The 13714-nt window shown below is 40.0% G+C and overlaps 1 protein-coding gene across 4 annotated transcripts in view; it reads right to left on the bottom strand.

Annotated features, from left to right (window-relative positions):
• LOC134803034 (transcriptional activator Myb-like) overlaps window positions 1-9778 on the bottom strand; it is a 66757-nt gene extending 56979 nt beyond the window's left edge. The window contains exons 1-2 of one of the 4 annotated variants that reach the window (XM_063775744.1): window positions 9595-9778; window positions 7209-7334 (exon numbers count right to left, since the gene is read on the bottom strand). In XM_063775744.1, coding sequence (XP_063631814.1) covers window positions 7209-7334; window positions 9595-9617 — 149 coding nt within the window. In that variant the 5' untranslated portion in view covers window positions 9618-9778. Of the gene's footprint in view, window positions 1-5499; window positions 5930-7208; window positions 7335-9594 lie in introns of those variants that run through there. The other 3 variants (XM_063775756.1, XM_063775771.1, XM_063775750.1) reach the window with 3 other exon arrangements.
• Window positions 9779-13714: the final 3936 nt, after the last annotated feature.

The raw sequence follows: 13714 nt of genomic DNA, 5'->3' as shown, positions 1-13714 counted from the left end.
ACTCAAGGTCTAATGATGGAGCCGGAATGTGGTCACCGGTACCAATCAACCATGCAACTAAACCACTTCGTGTTTGGGCTCGTTTGATTCGTCTCAACAAGATCTTTGACACAAGATAGTACTCAAGGTCTGATGATGGAGCCGGAAAGTGGTCACCGGTACCAATCAACCATGCAACTAAACCACTTCGTGCTTGGGCTCGTTCGATTCGTCGCAACAAGATCTTTGACAAAAGTTAGTACTCAGAGTCTGATGATGGAGCTGGACTGTGGCCACGGGTACCAGTCTACCATGTAACTGAACCACTTCGTGTTTGGGCTCGTTTGATTCGTCGCAACAAGATCTTTGACACAAGATACTACTCAGGGTCTGATGATGGAGCTCGAAGGTGGCGACGGGTACCAGTCTATCACGTAACTGAACCACTTCGTGTTTGGGCTACGTGTTTGGGCTTCGTGTTTGGGCATCGTGTTTGGGCTTCGTGTTTGGGCATCGTGTTTGGGCTTCGTGTTTGGTGTATCACCTAGTATCAAAGATCTTGTTGAGACGAATCAAACGAGCCTAAACACGATGTGGTTTAGTTGCATGGTTGATTGGTAATGGTGACCACCTTCCAGCTCCATCATCATACCCTGAGTACTGTCTTGTGTCAAAGATCTTGTTGAGACGAATCAAACGAGTCCAAACACGAAGTTGTTTAGTTACACGATAGACTGGTACCCGTGGCCACCTTCCAGCTTCATCATCAGACCCTGTGTATCTTCAGTGTCAAAGATAGATCTTGTTGAGACGAATCAAACGAGCCCAAACACGAAGTGGTTTAGTTACATGATAGACTGGTACCCGTGGCCACCTTCCAGCTCCATCATCAGACCCTGTGTATCTTCAGTGTCAAAGATCTTGTTGAGACGAATCAAACGAGCCTAATCATGTTACTACATCATCATCATCATCATCATCTCAGCCATAAGACGTCCACTGCTGAACATAGGCCTCCCCCTTGGACCTCCATACGTGCCGGTTGGAAGCGACCCGCATCCAGCGTCTTCCGGCGACCTTAACAAGATCGTCTGTCCATCTTGTGGGTGGACGTCCTACGCTGCGCTTGCTAGTCCGTGGTCTCCACTCGAGCACTTTTCGACCCCATCGGCCATCTTCTCTGCGTGCAATGTGGCCTGCCCATTGCCACTTCAGCTTGCTAATCCGGTGGGCTATGTCGGTGACTTTAGTTCGTCTACGGATCTCCTCATTTCTGATTCGATCACGTAGAGAAACTCCGAGCATAGCCCTCTCCATAGCTCGTTGAGCGACTTTAAGTTTTGAGATGAGGCCGATAGTGAAAGACCACGTTTCGGAGCCGTAAGTCATCACTGGTAACACACATTGATTAAAGACTTTCGTCTTGAGGCACTGAGGTATGTCGGACGAAAAGACATTACGTAGTTTCCCGAACGCTGCCCAACCGAGTTGGATTCGGCGGTTGACCTCTTTCTCGAAGTTGGACCTACCTAATTGGACTACTTGTCCTAGGTAGATGTACGAGTCAACAACTTCGAGTACCGAGTTCCCAACAGAGACTGGGATGGGCACAACATTGGCATTTGACATAAGTTTCGTCTTGTCCATGTTCATTTTCAAGCCCACCCGTTGTGAAACTCGGTTGAGGTCATCGAGCATCATGCTGAGTTCCTCCATCGACTTTGCCATGACTACGATATCGTCGGCAAACCGAAGGTGAGTGATGTATTCGCCGTTGATGTTGATGCCAAGTCCTTCCCATTCCAGGAGCTTGAAGGCGTCTTCCATTACGGCAGTAAACAGTTTCGGAGAGATAACGTCTCCCTGCCTTACGCCTCTTCGCAATGGAATCGCCCTCGTGCTCTGCTCCTGTACTCGGACCGACATGGTGGCGTTACTATACAAACACTTCAACACTTCGATGTACCGATAGTCAATATGGCATCGCTGAAGAGACTCAAGCACCGCCCATGTTTCCACCGAATCGAAGGCTTTCTCATAGTCCACAAACGCTAAGCATAATGGCAAGTTATACTCTTCGGTCTTCTGTATAACTTGCCGCAGCGTATGGATGTGGTCTATGGTACTATAGCCTTTTCGGAAACCGGCTTGTTCGGGAGGCTGGAAGTCATCAAGTCTGTGTTCGAGACGGTTCGTGATGACCCTTGAAAACAGCTTATAGACATGGCTCAGAAGCGTGATGGGTCTGTAGTTCTTCAATAGGTTGTTATCACCTTTTTTGAAGAACAGCACCACCTCGCCTCTATTCCATGTTTCAGGCGTTATGCCCTCGGACAAGACGGAATTAAAGAGCTTCTGGAGGACTTTAAGTACCGGTGTTCCACCCGCTCTCAGAAGCTCTGAAGTGATTCCGTCTTTGCCCGGCGCCTTGTTGTTCTTAAGCTGCTTCAGGGCCATCCTAATCTCGTACAGACTGATGTCCGGGATATCTTCGGTATAATGTCGGGACAGCTTGGCTCTTGGATCTCCTACCAAGCTGTCAACGGGCTTTGCGATCGAAGTGTATAACTGTCCATAGAACCTCTCAATCTCACCTAAAACCTCCGCTTTGCTCGACGCTATGCTGCCATCTTCCCGTTTCAGCTTTGTCAGCTGGCTTTGCCCAATAGACTTGTCCTTTGCGAACACTTTGGAGCCTTGGTTTCGCTCAATAGTCTCTTTAATACGGTTAGTATTAAAGAGACGCAGATCATGTCGCAAGGACTTAGATATACGTCTATTGAGCTGCCTATATGACTCCGCGTCATCGGGAGACTGCAACTGTAGCGAGCGTCGTTCAGCCATGAGGTTTAAGGTTTGCTCGGTCAATTTCTGAGGTCTATCTTTACGGCGGGATCTAAAAAACTTAGACCCTACTGTGTGGACAGTTTCCACTAGCCCGTCGTTGATTTCGTCCACTGAAGCCAAGTTCTCTAGGCAAGCAAAGCGGTTAGAGAGCTCGAGTTGAAAGCTGAAAGCATGTTACTACATGGTTGATTGGTATCCGTGACCACCTTAATCATCATCATTATCATCAGATCCTCAATACTAGTTCGTTTTTAAACCCTCGTTGATACAAACTTTACAACCTATAGGTACCAAATGCTATGACGAAACATGTAAATAAGCGAGTACCTATAATTTATTTCGAGTAATACTTATACCTTCATAAGTACGAGTATGGGGCTATTCATAAATTACGTCGTTTCAAATGGAAGGAGGGGGGGGGGGGGGTCTGGACATCGGATGATGGTAGTATGACGTAGGAGGAAACAGAGTCATCCGAAGCATGATTTTTGGATGATTTGAGGGGTGGGGGGGTCAAAAATCGTCAAAAATAGATGAAAAATTAATTTATGAACACTGCACACACTTACATTTGCACTGCATTTAGTATTTTCGTACTTACCAAATAACAGTTTTAGGACTTTAAAAGTTAAGCACAGTTAGTGTTGTTATGGTTGATTTCAATATGCTTCGCGAAGGATCAAGAATGTTTAATCCATCATTGTAGTGCGAGTGTGGTGGAAGGGATCGGCATACTGAGCTCGCACGGCCTGCCGCAGCGCGTAAAATACCTAAACTCGCTCAACGCCGAAATGTAATAGCGCTCTTAAGACATTTAAGCCTGACTGTACTCGTCCGCCTACATATTTGAAGGCTTTAGGTACCTACGATCTACATACCTCTTGTAAGGTCGGGTATACATTTTTCGCCTTATTACAAGGCAATAAGATTCATATCTTATCTTAGCGGAGGTCTGTGCGTGAGACCTTGTACATGGGCACGTTCCAAGGTCTCTTAAAGCACGCAGGATAATCCAGAAGTTGAAGGTCGAGGGAGTTCGTATTCAAATCGGGCAATAGATTATGGTAATACAAAGAATAGGAATGAAGTGTTAGCGGATGTGTTACTAATTGTTATGAGGGGTAAAATCTATTTTTAGTCTATGTGTAGTAATTTAAAAGAATAAAGTTTTTGTGTCTCAAAATTTAACGATTCAATAGTTACCCCATCATATCTCTAAAGTAGTCTAAAAAATCAAAAGAAAACGAAAAGGAACGTAGACCTTTTAAATGTATGCTACCTGAACCTTGATTACCTACTTCCACTTTATGATTCGCAGATTTTTGTATACCTACTTGTGGTACCCCATAAAATAAGCACCTTACTGTACCCGTTATGGGACAGCGCTGGTACCAATATGCATTTAGGCCATTTTAGGCTGAGAGGCTATTAGAATGTGTAATGAGTGTACCTACTTATCTCCAAGAAGGCGCGGCCAATTTGGTTCTTATTTTCAGTAAGTGTAATGGTTCCTAGATAGGTTTTAATTTAACCCACTAGGTGACTAGATGATACCTACTGTAATTTTTTTGAGGGATTTTAAATTCATAGTTAAATAACTTTGCTACCTCTTTCATTAACCTTTCAAATGATAAAAGCGTTTAATGTGAACCATTGACATATAATTCAGTGATGAGAATCGATTCCTAATTAATTAAGTAAAAAGTACATGAATTAACCATGACTTACAAAAACAACAGTTACAATTCAGTTCTTAATGTGTAGATACTAAGGTAGATATTTAAATGGACCGTTTTATTGAAACTTGCTCATCTCAGATGATTTTAATCATAACAACATGCTTATAAATAGCATATCAACACACAGCCGGATGATAGAAAAGAATAATGAAATTAATGAATGACTTCATTAACAAGTTGTTAGGTTGTAATGATAAATTATGCTGATATTTAAATAGATAATTAATTTGTTATAAGTTATAATATATGAAGAAGTTAGAAAGTTCTTTAAGTGACTGGAATGATTCTCATATGCTAACCTATCCTCGTAAGGCCCTATGTAGACCCAGCTGCAAAAGTGCATGGCCACTTTGTGAATGAATTCCATTTTTCAGGTGTTCATAAAACAAAGTAACATTTGTTTTGGGTTATTACTGTTCTAATCTAAAGGCTATGTCATCACTATGGTATATTAGGTACTACGGTTATTTTTTATACCACCACCACGGTGCTGGAGTTACCTAAATTAATTAGTATAATAAATTTATTCACATTGTTTGTGATGGAATCATCCATGTGGTTGTGACATGAGGTCAGTCAAACAAATCAAATTTACTATAACTATGTTATCCAGCTGAATAAACATACTTAGTTTAGCAACACCATGTGGTTTGTTGAAATTCAGGCATCATAACTATAAAAGTTGTGTAAATCCCTTCTCATACAAAGATTTCGGTTCTTTCGAAACTTAAATTTAAGCATTAAGTTGTATGAAGAGGTATGGTAGGATTCCGATAAAAACTGAGTTTCATTTATAGGTATCTACTCTAACATCTTACAATAACCTTGAAAGTGCTGAGGCCACGTACCTAAATGATAATGAATTACCAATGGATAGGTACACTTTAATCATATAAACTTTTGTAAATAAACGAAAGTAAAGTAATAAACTCACTTTCTTCGGCGACCGCTGCCGGTGTTCGAACTGTTACTCTCAGCTGGAAAGTTGAAGGATTCGCCAAAAATACGATATTGCAGATCGTCATCCTCGTTGCTTTGATATTGCATCGCTTTTCACTAATTACAAAACCGAACAACTGAATTAACCACCTTTTTCATTACTTAACTTTAGTATCATTGTTACGAAACATTATAAAATAACTAAGTACATTCACTTCTTGTCAGTGTCAGCAGATGACATATCGCAAAATTCCCGCCTAAATGCCCTAAAAGGTCAAAGACAAAAAGGTTTATTTTTTAATTTAGATTTTTTAATTTCATTGGACCCCGACGCGATGAATCTCGGCCGTAACGCGCGCGAAGCCGGACTGACTGAACGCAGCGGGGTGCGCGGTGGTCGTCACGAGCGCGGGAACCGGCGCTGAGGCCCTCCCTGTCTCGCCCTGGGTTGTTTTATTATGATTATGGCCAATGCATTTCACATTTCATTGTGGGATGAGACGTGAGATCCTTTTTGAGGTGTGTACAGGTAGGTTATTCTGATCGGATACTTGCAATTTGAATGAAGAGGTTAAAATATAGGTCCCGTGGTAATTGATATTTTTGGAATAAGTACCTGTTTAATAAGTTTCAAAGAGTCGGAAGCAAGTCGGAAGGCAGGTGCCTACCCACACTGCTTAAAATTACTGATTGAAAGTAGGTGGTGATGTGCCATTAAATAAAACTGTGATGGTCTATGGGCCATTAAATAAAAGAAATTATGCGTCAATAAAAATTAAGGTCAGGAATTACCGAAAAAAATGTAGTTATAGATGGTCAAGCAAATCTTGTTAGTAGAAAAAGGCGCGAAATTAAAATTTTCTATGAGACGATCCCTTCGCGCCTACATTTTTAAAATTTGCCGCCTTTTTCTACTGACAAGATCTGCTTGACCAACTGTACTTAATGTCACTTTTATAAAAAAAAACTCAGATCAGGATGGATGTTAAGTCCATCTACTCATCTTAGATAAGTATCTTTTCAAAAAATATTCCGCGTTCCTGATGTTGTAGATTACATAAGTCTTTAAAAAAAACTTAACTTTTTTTCCGCTTTATGCGGATGCTGTGTAAAATAAAAAAAATATACCACGGCCGACCGGTTCGGCCAGCCCCGTAGTTTACATTCTTTAAAAACGAAGCCAGAGGTCACCGGTTCGATTCCTGTGATGCAAATATACCTGTCTACATAACCCATAATCTCTACATAATTTTCTTCAAACCGTTTCCTTGCCATTAAGAACACAAGATAAGAAACCCATTTAGGTCCACCGAACTTTAAGTGCACAGAAAAAGTTCTGTGGCAATTATAGAGTCAGACCGAGAAAAGTCTGCAGCGATTTTGATAGCCCACACAGTGCAAGTGTCATTTTTAACGTCAAACTTCTATGAAATTTTGACGTGTAAATAACACTTACACTGCATGGGCTATTAAAATCGCTGCAGACTTTTCTGTTATATTCATTTTATAATTTGGAAAATAATACAACTGCAGATTCAGAAAACTGATGGCTAGATTGAGTTTTTCCATTACAATTTTATTATTTGCAAATATTTGACCCCCTTTGATCTCTATGCCTAGATTGCCTAGATTAGCATTTGGTTACAAATTTTCTCAAGCATCGTAGAAAATGAACCTTTGCAATTCACAAACACATCTACTTACTGTACTTCTTCTTTGACGATGACGTAATCCTCTTCTGCTACAGTGTTAAGCTTCGCCCGCAATACTTGAAGGCGCTCTATCTGCATTTGCAGAGACGCCTTCGACTGGTCATCCTGCATGCTGGAGCTGTAACAACATTGGTAATTTAATACCTGCATATTCATATTATTTATGACAAGCCGGCCGGCTAGGCCGAGTAGCTAGATCAGTGCCCCAAACGCGTTAGTTCCGCGTAGCATTAGTCCCGATCGCGTTTTTCCCCACTCGCGTTAGTTCCGCGTAGCATTAGTCCCGATCGCGCTTTTCCCCACTCGCGTTAGTTCCGCGTAGCATTATTCTCGGTCGCATTTTTAGACGGAGCCCCGCTTCGCGAGGCTCCTATTTCTGGGCGGTTTGCCCTTCGGGCATCTGAAGCTACCTAACTAAGTTGTGAACTAAATGTTTTTTGAAAAACAAACTCTAGTGGGAAAAAATGCGACCGGGACTAATGCTACGCGGAACTAACGCGAGTGGGGAAAAACGCGATCGGGAATAATGCTGCGCGGAACTAACGCGAGTGGGGAAAAACGCGATCGGGACTAATGCTGCGCGGAACTAACGCGATGGGGAAAAACGCGATCGGGACTAATGCTACGCGGAACTAACGCGTTTGGGGCACTGATCTAGCTACTCGGCCTAGCGTTAAGAGCTTGCAATCCCGAGGTCGCGGGTTCAAACCCCGGCTCGTATCAATCAGTTTTTCCCATAAGCCGTGCTATTTATTATAAGCAAATTACGTAAATATATACGTCGAAAATTTAAAGGGCCAACGTGCGAATAGGTAATTCGAGTTACTCGAATTTCCTATTTTTCAGACTTGTATCGTAAATAACTACACTATTAATTTACCGCCTTCCATTACAATAGGGTATTATACTGTATTTAAAATAAATTATTTTACACCATGCATGAAATAAAGCATCAGATAATTATAAGAAAAACACAGATAGGAGTTATTTTTAAACACAAGTTCTATTTAATAAATCGGATAGAAACATAAAAAGTAGGTGAGTTGACCGTGACGTCACGATGTAATGTTTTATATAAATTCCATATTAGAAAATCGTTTTGACAGTTCTTAAAAAGTAACTGATTTGACTAGTAGGAAAATACCCTATAGTGGCTTATAAGCCACAAGGACACCTTTTTTTTCTCATGTCTCTACAACGAAGCCAAAAACCTCACCAAATATCACCAAGAGGTAGGGGGGTCAAAAAGTAGCCGAAAACACCTCGCGTGATTTGTGCACAACCCCTTAGTCCCTCAAGAAAACCTTGGTAATAAATTAAACTACTTGGTTACCTACTTCCTTATAGTTGTGTGCCTCGTTCTGACTTAATGTTAATTAGATATTTAGCATTATCATTTTCACTCGCTAAGTCGCTTGAGCTTGAGTCGTTAGCCATAGTCATTTCGTATTGTTGTCCAAGCAGACTCAATACGCGAATTGTAGAGCAAGGACTCTACATTTCGATTTTCAGATATGTAATGGCGGGATTGACGGGTATGGAAAGGTCCCTATCTAGTCTAGTGCCTTAGTTAAGGCTGCGTAACTTAGTAAAAGCTCTCTAAAGCGCTAGACTAGACCTCGGAAGAAATCCCATCACCTAATACCTAGGTAATACCAATACCTAAATAGATTCACTTGACCGCTTTGAAACGAGAAATAATAAAGATACTATTATAACTTATAACACAGCTCGGATTTTCAAGTGACGTCATAGTCGTCATACAGTTAATGATAACAATACGCGAACGCGAATCAACTCTACACTTCAACGCATCTCAAGCGAAAATAACCTCTTCGAGCGCAGCGACAACGTTACATTGCATTATTTACAGCAACAGCAGGCATTCTTATTGGATTGGTTGGGTTTATATCACTTTACAAATGATATTGCTTTCAAGAACCCTCATGACAAAAATGGCATCGCTTTTCATTGCATAATCATGGACGACATTGAACCAAATACGCGAATAAATGCACGTTTGATAGGAATCACGCGACAAAAACAGCATGATAAGAAAGAAAACAGTTTCTGTAGTCTTTATTCAACGTCCTGTGCAATTGCAAAAATACGAAAAACATTCAAAACAAGAATCCGTTAAATATTTAAAGATCGAATTCGAAGGAAAAACGTTGAGTTAACGGTAATCCATATTTGAGGTTTAAATTGAAATAATTAAGCGGATCTGGCATTGTAGAGTCATTAAATTCCTCGTTAAACCTCGTAAAAGTTACTTTAAAGTCAGAATTTGATGTCCTTCAGTCACAATTTAAGTCAGACAAATGAAATTTGTGGTTATAACAACTACGGAATGACGACATTATCGATTGTACACATACCTGGAATTTTCATTATACGCCATGTAATCTTCTCGAGACCAATTTAATCATTTAAAAAAGGGTATACATAAAACAGGAAATAGGGTCACATTATTAATATCCGTTAACACTACAAGTTATTAAAATAAATAAATCTACTTGATGTATAAAATAACCACGATTCGTTAGCATTCGTTACAATCAAAAGAGAACATCACCTATCTCTTACACACTGTTTAGAATTGTGCTGTGTCTGAAAGAGATAGCTAATAATGCAACGTAAATAGAACTCTACTTCGAGCGCCATCTTTGATAGGAAGTGGGTTACGCTTCTTGTCTATGAAAAATATGTTGCCCGCGTAAAAAATATTAGCCTAAATCGGAGGGTTTTCTGATATTATTACTATGCAATAATTTAAATAAAAGGTTGTTGGTAATAAATCCAAACGAAATCCTGATCAGTCCTTAAAGGCTTGATTTTGGATATTTCGATTAACGACGTTTGAAAAAGGAATATTTTTTTTATTTACAAATCTTATTCTAGAAAGCCAAGGATTCGCAAACAAACATATTTTTTAAATTAGTACCAAAAACAATGTTATCTGCAGAAAAAATCGTGAAACGAAATATTCAGTGGGCGTGGCCAAGCCGAATTCGACCTCGAAATAACGATTTACTTACGACTTTCACTCATAATTGATAAAACTGAATCGGGACTTAATAGCGTACACTTACGTACTTACGTTTATTATTTGGCCTGACGTTTCGTACGATATGTGGCTTGGCCGTTTTGTTACTACAAGAACTATAATTGTATAATAAAAAAGAATGAATAGTGAATACATTTTTCACCTTACGCCCATGTGAAGGTACCGAAAAGGCCAAGCCAAATTTTGACTAAGGTGTAGTAAAAGTTTGTGAACTTTTTGATAGTACGAGCTTTATGGGGTCGTTTTGGCAATATTTTACATTCATGAAAATGTTTTTGGTGGGATTTGATTTTCTACTGTAAATCTACCTAACGTCATTAGAAAAATGGTGGGTTCCCAAAGGTGGGTTTAGGCACTAATGGGTTATGTTCTGCCCCGTTCAGTGGTTAGTGGTTACGCAGATGCAGCCCCTCTCAAACTCTCAAAGGGTTAATACGTCTATGATATTTCAAGAGACTTTTAAAGAAGGCCGAAACTTAATGAAAGGGTGGATTCCTGCCAGTTCTTAATTTCTGATACTTTCCACCCTTGTAGAGTGCACCTTAAGAGTTTATTTTATCTACCGGCTACCGGACACTTTTTATAAGAAAGGGTGAAAGGAACAGTCAACCGATGCTACCATCCCAGTCTGCATCAGAATTCTTACAGCAATTTTCCGTTCCATGAAATAGTAATACCATGGTTGTGTTGATTTAAAACATAACCTTTGGTTGTGTTTTAATTTATCGCCACTCGTTGCGATGTTCCTATTTTTAGCTCAGCACTAGATTATCGTAATGTAATGTACTTTTAAACTTATGTGTATAGTGTATATGGGGCATTATCCATGAAAAGGGACCTTATTGTCGATGGCGCTTACACCACACAGCGTCGCGCGGAATTGTATTTATATCGGAGCATCGTTAATAATGGCGTAAGCGCCATCGACAATAATAGTGTTAGCGGTACAGCCTGAAATTCGGGAATTAGCTGCAAATGGTGTTAAGGGTATGAAAATCGGCACGATTAATCTTTAAGCCATTTGAATCAATTTGATCCGTAGCACCAAAAAAATAAAAAAAAAACGGAAAAGAGTTATGACGTCATCTTTTTTTTGTATGGAATAAAATATTTTTTGTTTCTAAACCAATCGTGTGTGGTATTAAATGAAAGGGCATTCGGAGCCGGTTCTAAAAATATATTCACACACACACACACAAACACATTATTACATTTCAGTCACTTGTATTCAATTAAAATTAAAATAATTTTCAAAACATACCAAGTTTGGGCTCCTCCAGCTAGCGGTAAGAACGTTCGACCTGCAATCCGAAGGTCGCGGGTTCAAACCGTACCAATGACTTTTTCGGAACGTATGTACGAAATATCATTTCATTTGACATTTACCAGTCGCTTTTCGGTGACGGAAAACATCGTGGGGAAACCGGACTAATCCCAATAAGGCCTAATTTCTCCTCTGGGTTGGAAGGTCAGATGGCAGTAGCTTTCGTAGTAAAAACTAGTGCCTACGTCAATTCTTGGGATTCGTTGTCAAGCGGACCCCAGGCTCCCATGAGCCGTGGCAAAATGCCGGGATAATGCGAGGAAGAAGAGATAACAAGAAATAACTCAAAATGTAGTCACTATGATGAGTGCTGAGAAAGGGGCGGCTACAGGGCCTGGGGCCTAGGGTGACAAAGACTGCAAATCCGCCACTGTTCATCACACAAATAAATGCCCTTATCAGGGCTTTTATATATGTGTATATTATATATATCGTCGTCTAGTACCCACAACACAAGCCTTATTGAGCTGTAGGACTAGGCCGATCTGTGAAAACTTGTACTTTAATATGTATTATTATTTATTATCAATTAGTATCAGTTTAAAGATTAGGATTAATAAAATTTATACATGCTGCTCTCTTCTCGCCGCGCCGTTACTCGTCTAGTCTCGCGCTTCTCCGATTGGATCGGAGCGGCACCGGCGAGAGGCTCTCGACAAGTGTGTACAGCCGACATTAAATTTGCCGCTTTTTTCTACAGGCGGAAATCGCTTGACAGACTATATTTCTTTGTGCAGCATAGACAGCCTCATTGACCGTAGTCCACACTAAAGAGTATGAATGTTCAAAAATATTGGACCACACAAGAAACGCACTGGAAAGTGTGTACAGAGTTGACGCGGTGCGGTTGTGGAATAGACTGCCAAAGGAGATCGTGCATATGCAGACGCAATAAACTCCCTTGTGCACCCATCTGCAAAAAATTCAAGGGCAACTCTCTAATAAAAAGTCGTAACATTTCTTCATCCTTTTTCTTACCGAAAGCCTCTTACCAAAGAAACGTGTAAACCAAGTTCCAATACTCCGGGAATTATTTTACTCGAATGACATTATACTCGTATTGAATAATTCGACATCACACTTTGTAATAATGAAAAATTAAAAAAAAAATACTAAATCTAAATACATAGTTTCGAAATTAATTTCTTGGGGTTAGATATGAGGATATTGGGTATTATTTGAAGCATATTTTGCAAAAAATAATTCAACGGTATCGTATCTGGAGGACCCCAAACTTGGTATGTTTTGAAAATTATTTTAATTTTAATTGAATACCAGTGACTGAAATGTAATAATGTGATATATTTTTAGAACCGGCTTCGAATGCCCTTTCATTTAATACCACACACGATTGGTTTCTGAACAAAAAATATTTTTTTTCCATACAAAAAAAAAGTTGACGTCATAACTCCTTTCCGTTTTTTTTTATTTTTTGTTGCTACGGGTCAAATTGATTCAAATGGCCTAAAGATTAATCGTGCCGATTTTCATACCTTTAACACTATTTGCAGCTGATTTAGGCCAACCGCTAGCACTATAAGGTCCCTTTTCATAGATAACTTCACATATAAGTATTTTTCATCGCACTTGAACAAAAATGAACAAAAAAAGAGGCTTCTGCTAATTTCAGTCCATAGTCTAAAATAAAACAAGGTCTTCTCTTTCCAGAGTGACACAAGCCTACGTCACAATAACATTGCCACTTTGTATAGCGCTATCGCATATTATCATATAGCGCTGTCGCATGATGACGTAGGCTTGTGTCAGTCACGTGACCACGAAAAGACGGGACGAGAGTACCAGGCGGAGTATATTATTATACCATGCCTAGGTCGAAATTTAGGAATTACGGATACGGACCGCATCCGCATCGACTACGCCTACATGTAATAGAGTTAGACTAAGGAAAGTCTGCAGGGATTTTTATAGCCCACGCAGTGCAAGTGTTATTTTAAACGTCTAACTTCTATGAAATTATGACATATTCTATAAACAACACTTGCACTGCGTGGGCTATCAAAATCACTGCAGACAGTGCAGACTTCTTTTGGATGAACTCTAACACATTTTAAGAGCAAATGGGCATTTCTATTTAAAGTTATACCCT

Source organism: Cydia splendana, chromosome 2, assembly GCF_910591565.1.
Source record: "Cydia splendana chromosome 2, ilCydSple1.2, whole genome shotgun sequence".
In the NCBI taxonomy this organism is placed as follows: domain Eukaryota; kingdom Metazoa; phylum Arthropoda; class Insecta; order Lepidoptera; family Tortricidae; genus Cydia; species Cydia splendana.
Note: the sequence above shows the minus strand (reverse complement) of the source record. Positions and strands in the feature narration are given on the sequence as shown.